At 46.5% G+C, this 18,813-nt stretch overlaps 1 protein-coding gene and 1 long non-coding RNA gene across 2 annotated transcripts; both read right to left on the bottom strand.

Moving 5' to 3' along the window:
* Positions 1-1,430: 1,430 nt before the first annotated feature.
* On the bottom strand, positions 1,431-3,222 carry gbx2 (gastrulation brain homeobox 2). Its single transcript, XM_056431004.1, has 2 exons — positions 2,663-3,222; positions 1,431-1,939 (listed from the first exon to the last, which is right to left on the bottom strand). The coding sequence occupies exons 1-2, from the start codon at positions 3,048-3,050 to the stop codon at positions 1,431-1,433; spliced, it is 897 nt and encodes a 298-aa protein (XP_056286979.1). The 5' UTR covers positions 3,051-3,222.
* Positions 3,223-11,195: 7,973 nt separating this feature from the next.
* On the bottom strand, positions 11,196-15,638 carry LOC130204433 (uncharacterized). The gene is made up of 8 exons (XR_008833655.1): positions 15,226-15,638; positions 14,322-14,424; positions 13,616-13,762; positions 13,233-13,381; positions 12,689-12,825; positions 12,334-12,508; positions 12,104-12,225; positions 11,196-11,637 (listed from the first exon to the last, which is right to left on the bottom strand). It is a non-coding gene; the product is annotated as an uncharacterized LOC130204433 (long non-coding RNA).
* Between the last annotated feature and the right edge of the window lie 3,175 nt (positions 15,639-18,813).

Below are 18,813 nucleotides of genomic sequence, written 5' to 3'. Positions count from 1 at the left end.
TAGATATATATTTATCTGAAGTCTAAAAAACATAAACATTTAAATATTGTTCTGGTAGAAAATAAAAAGTTAAAGATAAGTGAAACTCTTTTCCTTTATGATTAAATGACCTTCAGGTTTTAATCCTCAATAGTGTGTTGACTTACTTTAAGGAATATTAAAATAATAACATATTTTTATTGAAATTTAAAATGTTTTAGACATTTTAAATCGTCTTTACATCCTCGAGGTTTCCGGAGGCGCGCGGCCTCTCGGCGTTGATAATATTCATTGCGCAGCCGCGTGAACGCGCTTTATGTTCACACCACGTGACCTCTGTCACAACAACCGGCTCTAAACGACCTTTGACCTCCGGCCGCATCGTGAAGTCAAACGGCTTGACGTCATCATTACATTTAATTAACGGAGTTTTTATTTAAAGTCAAATATTTTTCACTCGAATAATTTAAATATAATATTTTCCTTTTTTTATATATTTATCAAATCTGATTTGTGGCCTTCAAAATAAAATCTTAGATTTTAAACATCTGGACACAAATAAAATATAATTAACCTCCAGATATTATAATAAATAAAAGTTTAGTATGAAAGCTTTTGTTTTAAAGTAAACTCATAAATCAGAAGATCCCGTTTCATCTTTTTAATTCACACGTATCTTTTATTTACTTCAGGAATGTTCGTTACTTTAAACAGTTTTATGAATAAATTAGCAACTTTTGTCCCGAAAACAACAAAAACAGAGGGAAAAAAACAAGAAGCTTCAGAGACCACGTGACCGTCTGCGGGTCCGGGTCCGTGCGACGGGGGTCCAGGGGACCAGGTCCATGACGTCACGTGTCGAAGCTCCACGTTGTTTTATTTCTTTTCTTTTCCCTCAAATATTAAAGTTCATATTTGAGGTTTTGAATAAAAGTTTAAAACGTTCATCTTTCACAATGAATTCAGATTTTTTTCCTCAAACTTGAAAAAACAAATAATATTTTAAAGGATTCTTTTTTTACATTTTTATATCTACAAATTAAATTGGATCCATTGTTTTCACATAAAGTAACAACAATTAATTATTGTCATAATTAATCTCCGTGAATTCCTTTGAAAGGAGAAGTTCAATGTTTCAGAGCGGACCCGGGCTCTGGACCCGGGCTCTGGACCCGGGCTCTGGGCTCTGGACCCAGGCTCTGGACCCGGACCTGGGCTCTGGACCCGGGCTCTGGGCTCTGGACCCGGGCTCTGGACCCGGCTCTGGGCTCTGGACCCGGGCTCTGGACCCGGACCTGGGCTCTGGACCCGGGCCGGGTCTCAGTGACCTGCTCTTCTTCTTCTACGGTCGGGCCTCCTCCTCCTCCTCTTCTTCTTCTTCTCCGGTCGGGCCTCCTCCTCCTTCTTCTTCTTCTACGACCAGGCCTCCTCCTCCTCCTCCTCCTCCTCCTCTACGGTCGCGCCTGCTCCATCTGCTGGTGCTGGCTCCGGATGGCGAACCGGCTCACGTGGACCGGGATCGGGACCACGATCTTGGGGTTCCGGACCGGCTCCCCGGACTTGTTGTTGACGTTCCCGGCCTTGACCCGCTTCCACTTGGCGCGCCGGTTCTGGAACCAGATCTTCACCTGCACCTCGCTGAGCTTCAGCGCATGCGCGATCTGGGAGCGCTCGGTGAGCGACAGGTACTTCTTGCAGTGGAACTCCTTCTCGAGCTCCAGCAGCTGCTCGCTCGTGAAGGCGGTGCGCCGCCGCCGGTTCTTCCCGCCCGCGCCGCCCGCGCCCCCCGCGGAGCACGACGAGGAGCCGGGCGCGTGCGGCCCGTCGTCCGCGTCCTCCTGGCGGCCCGCGGACGTCAGGTTGTCGTCGGAGCTGTAGTCCAGGTCGCTGTCCAGGAAGCTGCTGTCCTCCTTCCGGCCGCAGTCCTCCTCCTTGGAGTCCTCCTTGGGGGGGGCTCTGGCTGGGGGGGGGGGGGGGGGGACATCAACATCATCTTCACCAGCTTCATCATCATCATCTTCTTCCTCTTCACGCTAAGTCTCTTTTTAATTATTCTAAATAATATTTCTCCTTTTTGTCTAAAAGCTATTAATTTAATAATAATCAAAGTTTAAATATTAAAATATTTTATTGTCAGTAAATGTTAAATTGAAGGTGACGGGGTGAATTAGGGGGGGGGGGACGGCGGCCCGTTCCCGCCACTCACATCGCGACGCCTTCAAGTCACATTCTAATTATAATTATCAGGAATAATTTAAACGAATTTATTGTTTGTTCGCGGAGACAAATTATTAAAAATAGTAATAATTAATAATCTACATTATAATTTAATTATCGGAGTTGAACTCTGAAACATGAAATATTAACTTTAAACATGATTATTATTTATTTATGAGCATCATTATGATTTGAATTCAATAACTTTTAAATAAAAGGAAATAACAATTAAAAGTTATTTCGAAATAAATTATTTAGGCTATTAAAAAAAATTATGAAACCAAAACGGCTAAATACGTGTTTAATTATATTATTAACGATGTTTAATAAAGTTTCTTGAAATGTTGTTAAAATCTAAACATGCAACATAAAAATCAAACAAACGTTTTCTAATATTTTGAGACCAAATATGATCCGTTATGTCCCGTGAGGACCCGGTCCCGGGAGGACCCGGTCCCGTGCTCACCTGGGCTCGGGTCCGGGTCGTGGAAGGCCTCCTTCGCCAGGAAGCTCTTCCCGTCCTCCGCGTGCCGCGCGGGGCTGAACTTCCTCGCCGGTTCCCGGTGCGGCGGGAAGCCGCCGGGCAACGCCGCCATGAGGCCGGAGCTGAGCGCCATGCCCGGCGCGAGGCCGGAGCAGAAGCCGCCCTGCAGGTGGTGACCGGCGGGCAGAGCCGGCGGCGGCTGCAGCACCACGGACCGGTAGGGCATGAACATCGGGTACCCGGTGTACACGAAGGCCCCGGGACCGGGCGGCGTCGGCCCGCCGATCAGGGAGTCGATGCTGAAGGCGGAGGAGCTGCCCAAGGGCCGCGGCATCACCATGAAGGACGGCGGGCTGAACGCCGCGCTCATCGGGGGGCCGGAGGGGCACCGGAGGAGTCCCGGTGGAGCCCGGTAAAGTCCCGTGGAGTCCGGTAGAGCCCCGGCAAAGCCCCGGTAGAGTCCCGTAGAGTCCCGGAGGAGCCGCGTCGACCCCGTAGAGTCCCGGTAGTCCCGGTGGAGCCGCGGCGGTCAGGCTCTAGAGCGGCGGCGGTCCGGTCACCGGACCCCCTCCATCGGAGGAGAAACACCACCCGGCGGAGAGGTCACTGGGACCGGGACCGGGACCGGGGTCTCCTCTCTCCCGCTGAGGCTCAGAGCGTGCGTGTGCGCGTGCGTGTGACGGAGCGCGTGCTGCTGCCTGCGAGTCCGGAGCTGTTTGGGATTTAAATCGCGCTCCTTGAGGTTTAATTGCGCTGCCTGCTCCGCGCAGGCCCCGCCCCCTGGCCGCGCTCCGGCCCCTGATTGGCCGGCCGGGATGACGCGCCAGCTCGCCTTAAATCGTCTGGATGAATGCCAATTACACAAATTGGGACCACGGGCCATTCAGGGACGTGTGTGTGTGTGTGTGTGTGTGTGTGTGTGTGTGTGTGTGTGTGTGTGTGTGTGTGTGTGTGTGTGTGTGTGTGTGTGTGTGTGTGTGTGTGTGTGTGTGTGTGTGTGTGTGTGTGTGTGTGTGTGTGTGTGTGTGTGTGACTAAAACATAAATAAATACTTAAAGCCTCCTTGTGGGTAAATGATGTAAAGTCCTCCAGACTTTACATCTGGATCTGACTCAATAACCCCCCCCTCCTCCTCCCCCCTCCCCCCTCCTCCTCCCTCCTCCTCCTCCTCCTCCTCCTCCACTTCATTTAAATCCGGTGAAACGCAGCTAGAGATGCTTCAGGTGACCTCTGACCCCCGAGTCCCAGAGGACCACCTCCAGCTCCTGGGCCGAGTCAAGGGCGTGCATGGCTGCCCCCCCCCCTCGCTCTCGTTAACGGATCCTGATCCAGACATTAAATATCAGTATTTTTCAATTAGCGCTGACAAATTCAATCAGAGGCGGCGAGGCGGCGGTCGGCGAGCTTTAATTGCACGGCCATTAGACAAATAGTGAGCGGGCGCCGTGTCGGCATCAATCACACGGCATCAATAGTAAAAGGTTGTGGGGGGGGGGGGTAATAAATATCCTCTTTTGTACTTATAAATTATCCAGTTTAATTAACAACATGGATTATGATTGGACGGTGATTTAATTAAACCTCTCCTGGCCGAGCGCCGCCGCTCATCCTAATGGGCCGGGGGGGGGGGGGGGCTTACCTGCTCACATCATCACGCCATAACCGGCCCCCCAACGGCCGGGCGCCGTTTAGGGGAACAAACGCAGCGCGCGGTGTTTGGAGAGGCGAGAGGCCATTAGAGGCCTCGCGATGCGTTCAGGCTCGGATCGATAACGGGACCTCGGGGCGTCCGTGCGTTTGGTTTGAAGATGTCTGCGCCGGTTGAAGGAGGTATTCCCGTTTCCCATGATGCTCTCTGGTGTGTCTCTGGAGGAGCCCGGCCCTCAGGGCAGGTGTGTGTGTCACGACTGCTGGCGCTGACCTTTGACCCCGGGTTAGGGCGGGTGGGGGGGTTAGGGTTGGCGTGGTAGTAGTATTAGTACTATGTAGTCTTCGTAGTACTAGTACTAGTAGTCTTCGTAGTACTAGTAGTCTTCGTAGTACTAGTACTAGTAGTCTTCGTAGTACTAGTAGTCTTCGTAGTACTAGTACTAGTAGTCTTCGTAGTACTAGTAGTCTTTGTAGTACTAGTACTAGTAGTCTTCGTAGTACTAGTAGTCTTCGTAGTACTAGTAGTCTTCGTAGTACTTGTAGTCTTCGTAGTACTAGTAGTCTTCGTAGTACTTGTAGTCTTCGTAGTACTAGTAGTCTTCGTAGTACTAGTAGTCTTCGTAGTACTAGTAGTCTTCGTAGTACTAGTAGTCTTCGTACTTGTAGTCTTCGTAGTACTAGTAGTCTTCGTAGTACTTGTAGTCTTCGTAGTACTAGTAGTCTTCGTAGTACTAGTAGTCTTCGTAGTACTTGTAGTCTTCGTAGTACTAGTAGTCTTCGTAGTACTAGTCGTGAGTACTAGTAGTCTTCGTGAGTACTTGTAGTCTCGTAGTACTTGTAGTCTTCGTAGTACTAGTAGTCTCCGTAGTACTTGTAGTCTTCGTAGTACTAGTAGTCTTCGTAGTACTAGTAGTCTCAGAAAGTACTAGTAGTCTTCGTAGTACTTGTAGTCTTCGTAGTACTAGTAGTCTTCGTAGTACTAGTAGTCTTCGTAGTACTAGTAGTCTTCGTAGTACTTGTAGTCTTCGTAGTACTAGTAGTCTTCGTAGTACTTGTAGTCTTCGTAGTACTAGTAGTCTTCGTAGTACTAGTAGTCTTCGTAGTACTAGTAGTCTTCGTAGTACTAGTAGTCTTTAGTACTAGTAGTCTTTCGTAGTACTAGTAGTCTTCGTAGTACTTGTAGTCTCGAGTACTTGTAGTCTTCGTAGTACTTGTAGTCTTCGTAGTACTTGTAGTCTTCGTAGTACTAGTAGTCTTCGTAGTACTTGTAGTCTTCGTAGTACTAGTAGTCTTCGTAGTACTAGTAGTCTTCGTAGTACTAAGTACATGACATGAACAGCCTGTTCAGCGGTGATATTCAACTCTCTCAGGATGCTAGCCGTTTCCCTTCACTTCCAGTCTTTATGCTAAGCTACCCTCCTCAGAGCCTCTCGAGGTGTTCATTTGATTGGACGCTTCTTCATATTTCCGTTAGCATTGATCTGAGAGGGGATCGGACCGCGGCGCTCCGCCGTGTGATGGAGCGCCGCGCGCCGCGGATCCACCATCATTAACCGGGAGAGAGACAGTATGCTCCGGCTCGCTCCGCCGCTAACGAGCCCCCCGACCATCCCTCACGGCGTAATTAGCGGCGGGGCCCGCCACTCAGGGGGAGGGGGGCCGGGGGGGGGCGCTAATGGACTGAACAAGGCAGAAAACGAGCGCTATTAAGGCTGGACATGAAGTCCTGCTCGCCACGCGGAGAACCATGAACATCATCCATCACCGGGAGCCGACTTCTGGCTGCGGAGACGGGATTTATATATATGTATATATATATACATATACATATATATTTATATAATATATAATATATGTGTATATATACATGTATATATACATATATATATACATATATGTGAATATATATATATACATATACATATATATTTATATAATATATAATATATGTGTATATATACATATATATACATATATATATATATATATATATATATATATATATATATATATATATATATATATATATACATATATGTGAATATATATATATATATATATACATATATATTTATATAATATATAAGTATATATACATGTATATATACATATATATATACATATATGTGAATATATATATATACATATACATATATATTTATATAATATATAATATATGTGTATGTATATATATAACATATATATATATACATATATATGTATATATGTATATATTTATATACATATATATATATATAAATACGTATATATATATATTTATATATACATATATATTTATATAATATATAATATATGTGTATATATACATGTATATATACATATATATATACATATATGTGAATATATATATATACATATATATTTATATAATATATAATATATGTGTATATATATATATATACATATATATATATACATATATATGTATATATATATATATATATATATATATATAGTGATGTCCAAACTATTATATTATTATTATATTAGCATACATATATATGTATGTATGTATATGTATACATATATACATACATATATATACATATATATATATGTATACATACATATATATACATATATATGTATATATATGTATGCTAATATAATAATAATATAATAGTTTGGACATCACTAATATCTCTCAGCAGTTAAATGTATTTCTCTCTCTGAGCTCCTCGGTGGAGCCGTGGTTTCCCAGCATGCATTGCTTCGGGTGCATTTGTTTCTTCCGTGTAGAATAAGATGAGCAGGACGTCTTCACACTTCAACCCAGAGCAACACGTGCAGAGGTCAGAGGTCAACTGGTGAGTGACGGGGGGCGGGGCCACATGATGGCGGCTCGCCAAGGTCAGCGAGGTGATTGGTCTGTGGGATGGGGGTGGGCGGGGTCAAGGCCGGCGTGGTTTTAATCCTCCTGTACTTTTACTCTTCGGGTTGTATGTGTACATCAGCATCATACAGCTAATGCATTGTGGGTGGAGTTGCATTGTGGGTAGCGTAGTCCCCACTTGAAGATGCACACGACATACACGTTTTAAATCTTTAAACACAAAACAAATAAAACAACTGTTGCAGACACAATGATTCTTTTAGCTGGTGGTGGTGCCACACACACACACACACACACACACACACACACACACACACACACACACACACACACACACACACACACACCAGTCGGGATCAATTAGCAGAACAGGGAACAATTAGCCAGCTGGCCTTTATGAAACAAAGCAATTAATGTTATGCTAATAAGTCAGATTTATAATTATTACATAATTACTCGTGTGAGCGATGACGGACAGATGTGGATGTTTAACTAACCGCTGCACATCTGGACCGCGGAGGTTATTGATCCCAATAACCTCTCATCAGAACGCTTGTGTCTGTCCCTTTAAGACTCCTTAAAGGGACAGACACGTCTATTATTAGATGACTGTATTAATCCTTCAGCAGCAGCTACACCCACAGGTGCACCAGCAGGCAGCAATACAATATAAGAAATATATAGATATATAGATATTTCTTATTATTCTGCAGGTCATTAATAACATCCATTAACCCTTTCAATGAACGTGATGAACACGTGAACTATTGTCAACGTTTTGTTCATCTCTTCACTGTCTGGTGTTTTATGTGAGAATAGGGGGCGGGGCTCTGGGGGCGGGGCTCTAGACCAGGTCTGGTGTTCCTGCTGGGACAGGTGAGCCGGGGGGGGGGGGGGGGTAATCACAGACCAGGGTCCTGAAGGGGGACCAGCTTTATGACCCAAAACCACAAGGGTTCACATCGCTGAGAGGACTGAGGCCTTTGATCTCAGACACACAAGCCGGAACATTCCTGTCTGGCACCTGGTCCGGGTTCTGGGGTCTCCCCAGGAACCACGGAGGACTTCCTGGTTGTTGGAGGTCATGTGACTGGAGGACTTCCTGGTTGTTGGAGGTCATGTGACTGGAGGACTTCCTGGTTGTTGGAGGTCATGTGACTGGAGGACTTCCTGGTTGTTGGAGGTCATGTGACTGGAGGACTTCCTGGTTGTTGGAGGTCATGTGACTGGAGGACTTCCTGGTTGTTGGAGGTCATGTGACTGGAGGACTTCCTGGTTGTTGGAGGTCATGTGACTGGAGGACTTCCTGGTTGTTGGAGGTCATGTGACTGGAGGACTTCCTGGTTGTTGGAGGTCATGTGACTGGAGGACTTCCTGGTTGTTGGAGGTCATGTGACTGGAGGACTTCCTGGTTGTTGGAGGTCATGTGACTGGAGGACTTCCTGGTTGTTGGAGGTCATGTGACTGGAGGACTTCCTGGTTGTTGGAGGTCATGTGACTGGAGGACTTCCTGGTTGTTGGAGGTCATGTGACTGGAGGACTTCCTGGTTGTTGGAGGTCATGTGACTGGAGGACTTCCTGGTTGTTGGAGGTCATGTGACTGGAGGACTTCCTGGTTGTTGGAGGTCATGTGACTGGAGGACTTCCTGGTTGTTGGAGGTCATGTGACTGGAGGACTTCCTGGTTGTTGGAGGTCATGTGACTGGAGGACTTCCTGGTTGTTGGAGGTCATGTGACTGGAGGACTTCCTGGTTGTTGGAGGTCATGTGACTGGAGGACTTCCTGGTTGTTGGAGGTCATGTGACTGGAGGACTTCCTGGTTGTTGGAGGTCATGTGACTGGAGGACTTCCTGGTTGTTGGAGGTCATGTGACTGGAGGACTTCCTGGTTGTTGGAGGTCATGTGACTGGAGGACTTCCTGGTTGTTGGAGGTCATGTGACTGGAGGACTTCCTGGTTGTTGGAGGTCATGTGACTGGAGGACTTCCTGGTTGTTGGAGGTCATGTGACTGGAGGACTTCCTGGTTGTTGGAGGTCATGTGACTGGAGGACTTCCTGGTTGTTGGAGGTCATGTGACTGGAGGACTTCCTGGTTGTTGGAGGTCATGTGACTGGAGGACTTCCTGGTTGTTGGAGGTCATGTGACTGGAGGACTTCCTGGTTGTTGGAGGTCATGTGACTGGAGGACTTCCTGGTTGTTGGAGGTCATGTGACTGGAGGACTTCCTGGTTGTTGGAGGTCATGTGACTGGAGGACTTCCTGGTTGTTAGAGGTCATGTGACTGGAGGACTTCCTGGTTGTTGGAGGTCATGTGACTGGAGGTCATGTGACTGGAGGACTTCCTGGTTGTTGGAGGTCATGTGACTGGAGGACTTCCTGGTTGTTGGAGGTCATGTGACTGGAGGACTTCCTGGTTGTTGGAGGTCATGTGACTGGAGGACTTCCTGGTTGTTGGAGGTCATGTGACTGGAGGACTTCCTGGTTGTTGGAGGTCATGTGACTGGAGGACTTCCTGGTTGTTGGAGGTCATGTGACTGGAGGACTTCCTGGTTGTTGGAGGTCATGTGACTGGAGGACTTCCTGGTTGTTGGAGGTCATGTGACTGGAGGACTTCCTGGTTGTTGGAGGTCATGTGACTGGAGGACTTCCTGGTTGTTGGAGGTCATGTGACCTCCAGGAGACAACGAGCTCGGAGGCCGATCATCGTCATGGAGACAGAGTGAACAATTATAAAGTTTAATATATTAATGCACATCATTTAAAGATGAGCTCTTCATATATTGACTCATTATAATTTGGCCCACTTTGTTTGATATTAAACCTTTAAAAATACACATGTGATAAACAAAGAGAAACGCTCGGCCTATTTTACACGAAGATTAAATCATAATTAATTATTAAACATGTAATAATCCTGCAGGTTGAATATTTTTGAAAGTAAATATTCTGCATGCAGACGTCAATATGTAGTGACCGCAAGTGTGTGTGTGTGTCTATGTGTCTGTGTGTGTCTATGTGTGTGTGTGTCTGTGTGTGTGTCTGTGTGTGTGTGTATGTGTGTGTGTCTATGTGTGTGTGTGTCTGTGTGTCTGTGTGTCTGTGAGTGTGTGTCTATGTATGTGTGTGTGTTTCTGTATGTCTATGTGTGTGTGTCTGTGTCTGTGAGTGTGTGTGTCTGTGTGTCTATGTGTGTGTGTCTATGTGTGTGTGTCTATGTGTCTATGTGTCTGTGAGTGTGTGTGTCTGTGTGTGTCTATGTGTGTGTGTCTGTGAGTGTGTGTGTCTATGTGTGTGTGTGTCTGTGAGTGTGTGTGTCTGTGAGTGTGTGTGTCTGTGTGTGTGTCTTTGTCCCTTTGGGACCACACTGCAGCGTCTTCTGTCTTCCAGACGAATGATTCGATGAGCGAGCAGCAGAAGAAGGTGAGTCCTCCTGAGTCCTCCTGAGTCCTCCTGAGTCCTCCTCAGTCCTCCTGCACAGCAAAATCGAAAGTGTGAATTTAACTCTCATAGTGATAAAATCAACACTATGCTGGTGTTTATATAATCCACCCCGGCTCCGAGTTAAATTTACACTTTGCATAGTGTTAATATTTTAACTCATTAATAGTGTTAATATTTAACACCTAGAGTGTTGTTAAAAGACACGCAAAAGTGTATTTTTAACACTAAATTGTTGTTGATTTCTAACACTCTTGGTGTTATTTAATAACACATTCCAGAGTACTTTTAACACTAAATTGTTGTTGATTTCGAACACTCTTGGTGTTATTTAATAACACATTTCAGTGTATTTTTAACTCTAAATTGTTGTTGATTTCTAACACTTAGTGTTATTTAATAACACATTGCAGTGTACTTTTAACACTAAATTGTGTTGTTTGCTTTCAGTAAGAGTGTTGATTTCTGACACTCGTCATGTTTAATGCCATGTAAAAATTTACTATTAACACTAAAATTGTATATCTACATACGGTCAAATGCTTACACCCCAAAAACAGTGAACTTCAATAAATTATTGATACAATTATTTTTATTTTATCCAGAAAATATCTTCAAAGCACAATCATGCACATTTACAAAAATTAACTCCTGGCAGGCCGCATGTACAACACCACAAATGAAATACTTCATTTTTAAACCACGTGCAAGACCTTCGCCCAGAACTCACGTACTCTTGGAGACTGATCTGTTGTTGTAATATCGATGTTGTCGACTGTTGTCTGCACAAAGGTGAAGAGTGGGACCAAAGTTTCATCGTAAGACAGGTTGAACACGTAGTGGGATTTAAATAGTTCATCAAAAGCACCCAACGAGCTAGTAGCTTGGCAGGGGATGAGCCGTTTATCCACAACGATGGAGAAGGCATCGATTCTGTTTTTGTTTCGGCCAACAGCAAGGAGGTCCGGTTGTTTAGCCTCTCTTCCCAGCAGGTGTTCACTGATGCTGCAGCATGACTGAAAAACACAATAACATGACAAACTTAGCTCAAGTTATTAGCCATGCAGTGGTACTTGTTGCTCCATGCGTTTAATAGATCCTCCAATTTGAGCAGTCATCTGGCCCTGTGTTGCAACGATGTGAGCTTCACTGGAAGTGTCTTCCTCCCAAATTAAGTCCCACTTTATTTTGAAAAAGGAATACTCAGTGAAGCGTGTATAATAATTCGAATTATCACTTTAAAGCAGGAAAAGGAAGACTTAGCAAGCTTTCAACTGCTCACTGCATAGTTGTCAGTTAGATAAAATAAATGTTGATTTGCTCCTGTGTCCAAAAAGTCCTTCTGTTGAAGAACTGTTGTAAAGTTTGCAACATTGAGACGTTCAGATTAGTTGTTATTTTGCAAGCTTAAATCACTTTTTTATTGAGTTAATATAACTAAAAAACTGGCTTGTGGGATTTACGCAGATGAGACACACATACCTTGTGAAAATGCAACATTTTTCCCACTGCATCACTGGGACTGATTTTGATCTTCTTCCGTCCAGCTGTGGGTGGCAAGAGATGGAGAAGCAGCAGCAGAGAAGCCATGTCACTGTCCCCGTCTACCAGAAGTAAATGAGGCAAAGCAAATCATGTATATGTACTTGGAATGCACAAAGTTAATAGCACCAGCCATTTGGATAATAAATTAAGGATATCATGTAGCTTACCGGTATGATCACATTCTAGAAGGTTCTCCGCAGCTGTCAGAAGTTGGCACAGCTCAGTTGTCGGAGTCAGGTGTTTGGCCTCTTTGATGACCGTGGGCTTGAATGCTGTATCCCACTTCTCGAGCATCTTGGAAGCCGTCTCAGCACCAAACGGCAGTGTGAAGTCTTGATTCAGCTGTTGATCATACAGATGCCAACAATAATAATAATTAAGCAAAAGGTGTGTGTGCTGATAACTACTTACATCCAACCAAATTAAGGACTAGTTTAAATAAAAGATGTGCACAACTCACTAGTCCTTTGACGTCTAAAAAACGTGGAAAGAAATTCTACAATATTTTGAAGAAACACTTACCCATCCATTTCAGTCATATGGCTAGCCAACATGTTGACAAGCTGTCTACGGGTGCGGTGCTTCAGCGAATTTCCTGACTTGTACTCTTCAAGGACATCTTCACCTCCAGGTTTGGTGAGCAAGGCATTTTCTACCATCTACTCGCATAAGATTTTAAAAAATTGTTAGTGTATAATTCAGTCTTAATCAAACAAACAAATTGGTCAGGTAACGTAGAAACATCTTTTCAGGATATGTGGGGCATACTGAAGCCAAAATAAGCAATATAGTCTACACTACAAAAGACAAGGCACCGTTCCATGTATGTAAATTAACCTAATTGAATAAATATGTATGGAAAGAAGAGTTACATAATACAAAGCTACACAACAGCTAAACCCTGGGTTAATTATTAATTTACACTAAATTAAGTTTAGTAACTTTCTCAATCTGGCACTCACCATTCTAAATTTAATTATAGTCCAATTGGTGAGAATCATAATTCAGTTAAACAATTTTCTTGATGATATTGTGAGTAAAAATGACATCTACTGCTCTCAAGTACCTCTTTTGCAGCCTCTGAATCCAAAACCTTTTTTGTAGACCTGTCCATGACCTCAGAGCTCAAAATCCCTCTTTGTCTTTGACCGGAGAGGTCATTGTCACTTGAAGAAAGCGTCATGGTATCCGTGAGAGAAGATGGTGTTGAATGATCTAAAGGAGAAAAATCTTCTTTTTTATTACAAAATAAAATAAAAATATATCCAGTTACCCGATTGAAATGTGAAAAAATTACAACCAAACACACATTTACAAACTTTTTGGGCAATTAGATGCTGATCTGTCTTTTACGTAAATATTATTTCTTTGTTCATCTAAATTGTCACTGTAGTCAGACAGTTAGGGACATAAAAGGCTTCAAAATGCAGATTTAATAATGAAACCTACTTTCATCTGAAATGCTGTCACGCACGATCAGGCAAAGGTCTGGATTGGACTCTATCAGTTCAAGAAGAATGTCTTCCTCCACTGCAGTGTCAGTTTCATCAAATATGTGAAGTTCAGCTGCATCATGGAGTCCAAATTTGTTTTTGACTACAGGATGAAAAGCATGACAACATAAAGATAGAAAACAGGTTTTAACTGCACATAATGATTGATCAACTATATTATCTATATAACATATCTGAAATTGCATGCTTTGACTTAACAGCAGTATTACAATGTTGTGTTGTCGCCATTACTGTACAAAAAACAATAACTTTCAGAAGCAAGTTGAAAACTAAAAACACCATCAGTTATCGACTGATGTGTATAGCTGCAATGGCAGACAACCTGTTTTCCAGTTGTGGCAAGACTTGAATGTGTAGCCAAGCAACCAAGATAATCCAGATATGGAATTTAAACAAAGTAACAATGAGAGGTAGAAGCTACATAATTGTCAATGTTTGCTGTATTTAGAATGTCAAAATAAACCAAAAAAAGGCCTGCAGCAAGAAGTAGACTATTCACGCCATAAGACGGACAGCACCAAGTAAAAGTAAAATAATAAAAACCCATTAGGACTATGACAATCCTATGAACGATGCCACTTAAACATTGTGTATTTGTTGTTAAAACAGCAATAATTTGTTTTTTACACTATGTTACTCACCTGCAGTGATGAATTCCAAATAGGTGAAACCTAGCTGTAATCGGATGTACTTCTTGGTCCTCTGGTATTTCACCTTCAGCAGCATGGTGATATCTTGCAGAAACTGTACAGAGTGGAAAAAGATAGCTGTTCAACTTTCTCTAGGCAAGGAGTTATTAAACATGTATTAAGTCCAACAAGTGGCTAAAGTTACAGGGTATAGCTAAGTTAACGTTAGAACCTTAGTCTCAGAGATGTTGGGAGGCTATAATTACCGTTTTAGTATCAATTAAGCACTCGCTTTTTCCTCTTTAGTCCCTATCGCAGTTTAGCATATCCACACAGCAGTAGTGCTGAATACCTGTAAAAGTCGTTAGCCCTGAGACAGCAGTACCACGAAACTACCGTTAGTAAAGTTAGCGCGCGAGACAGCAGTACCGCGAAACTACCGTTAGCCCTCGACACAGCAGTACCGCGAAACTACCGTTAGTAACGTTAGCGCGCGAGACAGCAGTACCACGAAACTACCGTTAGTAAAGCTAGCCCTCGAGGCAGAAGTACCGGAAACTCTCGTTTATGTCCTGTCATGGTGGATCGTCGAATTTCTGATGGCAAAATAATGTGGCATAATTAAGTTAAATATTCTTAAAGAAATGTACTTAAACAAAAAAAGTCTATTTATTATTTTGGCCTGGAATTAAATATGCTCGGCCGGTTTGAACAGGTTCATACATATTTATTGACTGATGTTACACTTCCTGGCTTATTTCGCCTCCCTTCAACCAACTAACGTTTGCTAACGTTAAGTTAGCTATTAGTCACAAGCTTCACTAAAATATAAAACACGTCTCACCACACTTGAAGTTAACACATCATTTCATATGAAGATGAACAGCCTGTACAAGTAAATATAATTTGTACTTACCTTCTGAAATAACAGCTACATATCTTCCTGACCGCGGGTTTTCTTCACCGTGACTTCCAGAAGAAAGAGCGCGTTGAAACCGGATGTGCAAGTAACTCGGTCAGGAGAGCATCACTTAACTCGCCGCAATAACTCCCCCCAGAGCTGTTTTAACACTGTAAGTGCTAAAGGAACACCACGATCAACACGGATCAACTCAGAATATTTGACACTGGGAAATCAACACTACCAATTTTGCTGTGTGAGTCCTCCTCAGTCCTCCTGAGTCCTCCTGAGTCCTCCTCAGTCCACCTGAGTCCTCCTCAGTCCTCCTCAGTCCACCTGAGTCCACCTCAGTCCACCTGAGTCCTCCTGAGTCCACCTGAGTCCTCCTCAGTCCACCTGAGTCCACCTGAGTCCTCCTCAGTCCTCCTGAGTCCTCCTCAGTCCTCCTCAGTCCACCTGAGTCCACCTGAGTCCACCTCAGTCCACCTGAGTCCTCCTGAGTCCACCTGAGTCCTCCTCAGTCCACCTGAGTCCTCCTGAGTCCTCCTCAGTCCTCCTGAGTCCTCCTGAGTCCACCTGAGTCCTCCTGAGTCCACCTAAGTCCTCCTCAGTCCACCTGAGTCCTCCTCAGTCCACCTGAGTCCTCCTGAGTCCACCTGAGTCCTCCTCAGTCCTCCTCAGTCCACCTGAGTCCTCCTCAGTCCTCCTCAGTCCTCCTGAGTCCTCCTCAGTCCTCCTGAGTCCTCCTGAGTCCTCCTAAGTCCTCCTGAGTCCTCCTCAGTCCACCTGAGTCCTCCTCAGTCCTCCTGAGTCCTCCTGAGTCCTCCTCAGTCCACCTGAGTCCTCCTGAGTCCACCTGAGTCCTCCTCAGTCCACCTGAGTCCTCCTCAGTCCTCCTCAGTCTACCTGAGTCCTCCTCAGTCCACCTGAGTCCTCCTCAGTCCACCTGAGTCCTCCTGAGTCCACCTGAGTCCTCCTGAGTCCTCCTCAGTCCTCATCAGTCCTCCTGAGTCCACCTGAGTCCTCCTCAGTCCTCCTCAGTCCACCTGAGTCCACCTGAGTCCTCCTCAGTCCACCTGAGTCCACCTGAGTCCTCCTCAGTCCACCTGAGTCCACCTGAGTCCTCCTCAGTCTACATGAGTCCTCCTCAGTCCACCTGAGTCCTCCTGAGTCCTCCTCAGTCCTCCTCAGTCCACCTGAGTCCACCTGAGTCCTCCTGAGTCCACCTGAGTCCACCTGAGTCCTCCTGAGTCCACCTGAGTCCTCCTGAGTCCACCTGAGTCCACCTGAGTCCACCTGAGTCCACCTAAGTCCTCCTGAGTCCACCTGAATCCTCCTGAGTCCTCCTCAGTCCACCTGAGTCCTCCTGAGTCCTCCTGAGTCCACCTGAGTCCACCTGAGTCCTCCTCAGTCCACCTGAGTCCACCTGAGTCCTCCTGAGTCCTCCTGAGTCCTCCTGAGTCCACCTGAGTCCTCCTCAGTCCACCTGAGTCCTCCTCAGTCCTCCTGAGTCCTCCTCAGTCCACCTGAGTCCTCCTCAGTCCACCTGAGTCCTCCTCAGTCCACCTGAGTCCTCCTGAGTCCTCCTCAGTCCTCCTCAGTCCACCTGAGTCCACCTGAGTCCTCCTCAGTCCACCTGAGTCCTCCTGAGTCCTCCTGAGTCCTCCTCAGTCCTCCTCAGTCCACCTGAGTCCACCTCAGTCCACCTGAGTCCACCTGAGTCCACCTGAGTCCTCCTGAGTCCTCCTCAGTCCTCCTGAGTCCTCCTCAGTCCTCCTCAGTCCACCTGAGTCCACCTGAGTCCTCCTGAGTCCTCCTGAGTCCTCCTCAGTCCACCTGAGTCCACCTGAGTCCTCCTGAGTCCTCCTCAGTCCTCCTGAGTCCACCTGAGTCCACCTCAGTCCTCCTGAGTCCTCCTGAGTCCTCCTGAGTCCTCCTAAGTCCTCCTGAGTCCTCCTCAGTCCTCCTGAGTCCTCCTCAGTCCACCTGAGTCCTCCTGAGTCCTACTCAGTCCACCTGAGTCCTCCTGAGTCCTCCTGAGTCCACCTGAGTCCTCCTCAGTCCACCTGAGTCCTCCTGAGTCCACCTGAGTCCACCTGAGTCCTCCTCAGTCCTCCTGAGTCCTCCTCAGTCCACCTGAGTCCACCTGAGTCCTCCTGAGTCCTCCTGAGTCCTCCTGAGTCCACCTGAGTCCTCCTGAGTCCACCTGAATCCTCCTGAGTCCACCTGAGTCCACCTGAGTCCACCTGAGTCCTCCTGAGTCCTCCTCAGTCCACCTGAGTCCACCTGAGTCCACCTGAGTCCTCCTCAGTCCACCTGAGTCCTCCTCAGTCCACCTGAGTCCACCTGAGTCCTCCTCAGTCCACCTGAGTCCTCCTGAGTCCTCCTCAGTCCACCTGAGTCCACCTGAGTCCACCTGAGTCCACCTGAGTCCTCCTGAGTCCTCCTGAGTCCACCTGAGTCCTCCTCAGTCCACCTGAGTCCTCCTCAGTCCACCTGAGTCCACCTGAGTCCTCCTGAGTCCACCTGAGTCCTCCTGAGTCCACCTGAGTCCTCCTCAGTCCACCTGAGTCCTCCTCAGTCCACCTGAGTCCTCCTCAGTCCACCTGAGTCCTCCTGAGTCCTCCTCAGTCCACCTGAGTCCTCCTCAGTCCACCTGAGTCCTCCTGAGTCCTCCTCAGTCCACCTGAGTCCTCCTGAGTCCTCCTGAGTCCACCTGAGTCCTCCTCAGTCCACCTGAGTCCACCTGAGTCCTCCTGAGTCCACCTGAGTCCACCTGAGTCCTCCTCAGTCCTCCTGAGTCCTCCTCAGTCCACCTGAGTCCACCTGAGTCCTCCTCAGTCCACCTGAGTCCTCCTGAGTCCTCCTCAGTCCACCTGAGTCCTCCTGAGTCCTCCTGAGTCCTCCTCAGTCCACCTGAGTCCTCCTGAGTCCACCTCAGTCCTCCTCAGTCCACCTGAGTCCTCCTCAGTCCACCTGAGTCCTCCTCAGTCCTCCTGAGTCCTCCTCAGTCCTCCTGAGTCCTCCTGAGTCCACCTCAGTCCACCTGAGTCCTCCTGAGTCCTCCTGAGTCCACCTGAGTCCTCCTCAGTCCACCTGAGTCCTCCTCAGTCCACCTGAGTCCTCCTGAGTCCTCCTCAGTCCACCTGAGTCCTCCTGAGTCCTCCTGAGTCCTCCTCAGTCCACCTGAGTCCTCCTGAGTCCACCTCAGTCCTCCTCAGTCCACCTGAGTCCTCCTCAGTCCACCTGAGTCCTCCTCAGTCCTCCTGAGTCCTCCTCAGTCCTCCTGAGTCCTCCTGAGTCCTCCTCAGTCCACCTGAGTCCTCCTGAGTCCACCTCAGTCCTCCTGAGTCCTCCTCAGTCCTCCTGAGTCCACCTGAGTCCTCCTCAGTCCACCTGAGTCCTCCTGAGTCCTCCTCAGTCCTCCTGAGTCCTCCTCAGTCCTCCTCAGTCCACCTGAGTCCACCTGAGTCCTCCTGAGTCCACCTCAGTCCACCTCAGTCCTCCTCAGTCCACCTGAGTCCTCCTCAGTCCTCCTGAGTCCTCCTCAGTCCTCCTGAGTCCTCCTCAGTCCTCCTGAGTCCACCTGAGTCCTCCTGAGTC

Source organism: Pseudoliparis swirei, chromosome 14 (genome assembly GCF_029220125.1).
Source record: "Pseudoliparis swirei isolate HS2019 ecotype Mariana Trench chromosome 14, NWPU_hadal_v1, whole genome shotgun sequence".
Taxonomy (NCBI): Eukaryota; Metazoa; Chordata; class Actinopteri; order Perciformes; family Liparidae; genus Pseudoliparis; species Pseudoliparis swirei.
Note: the sequence above shows the minus strand (reverse complement) of the source record. Positions and strands in the feature narration are given on the sequence as shown.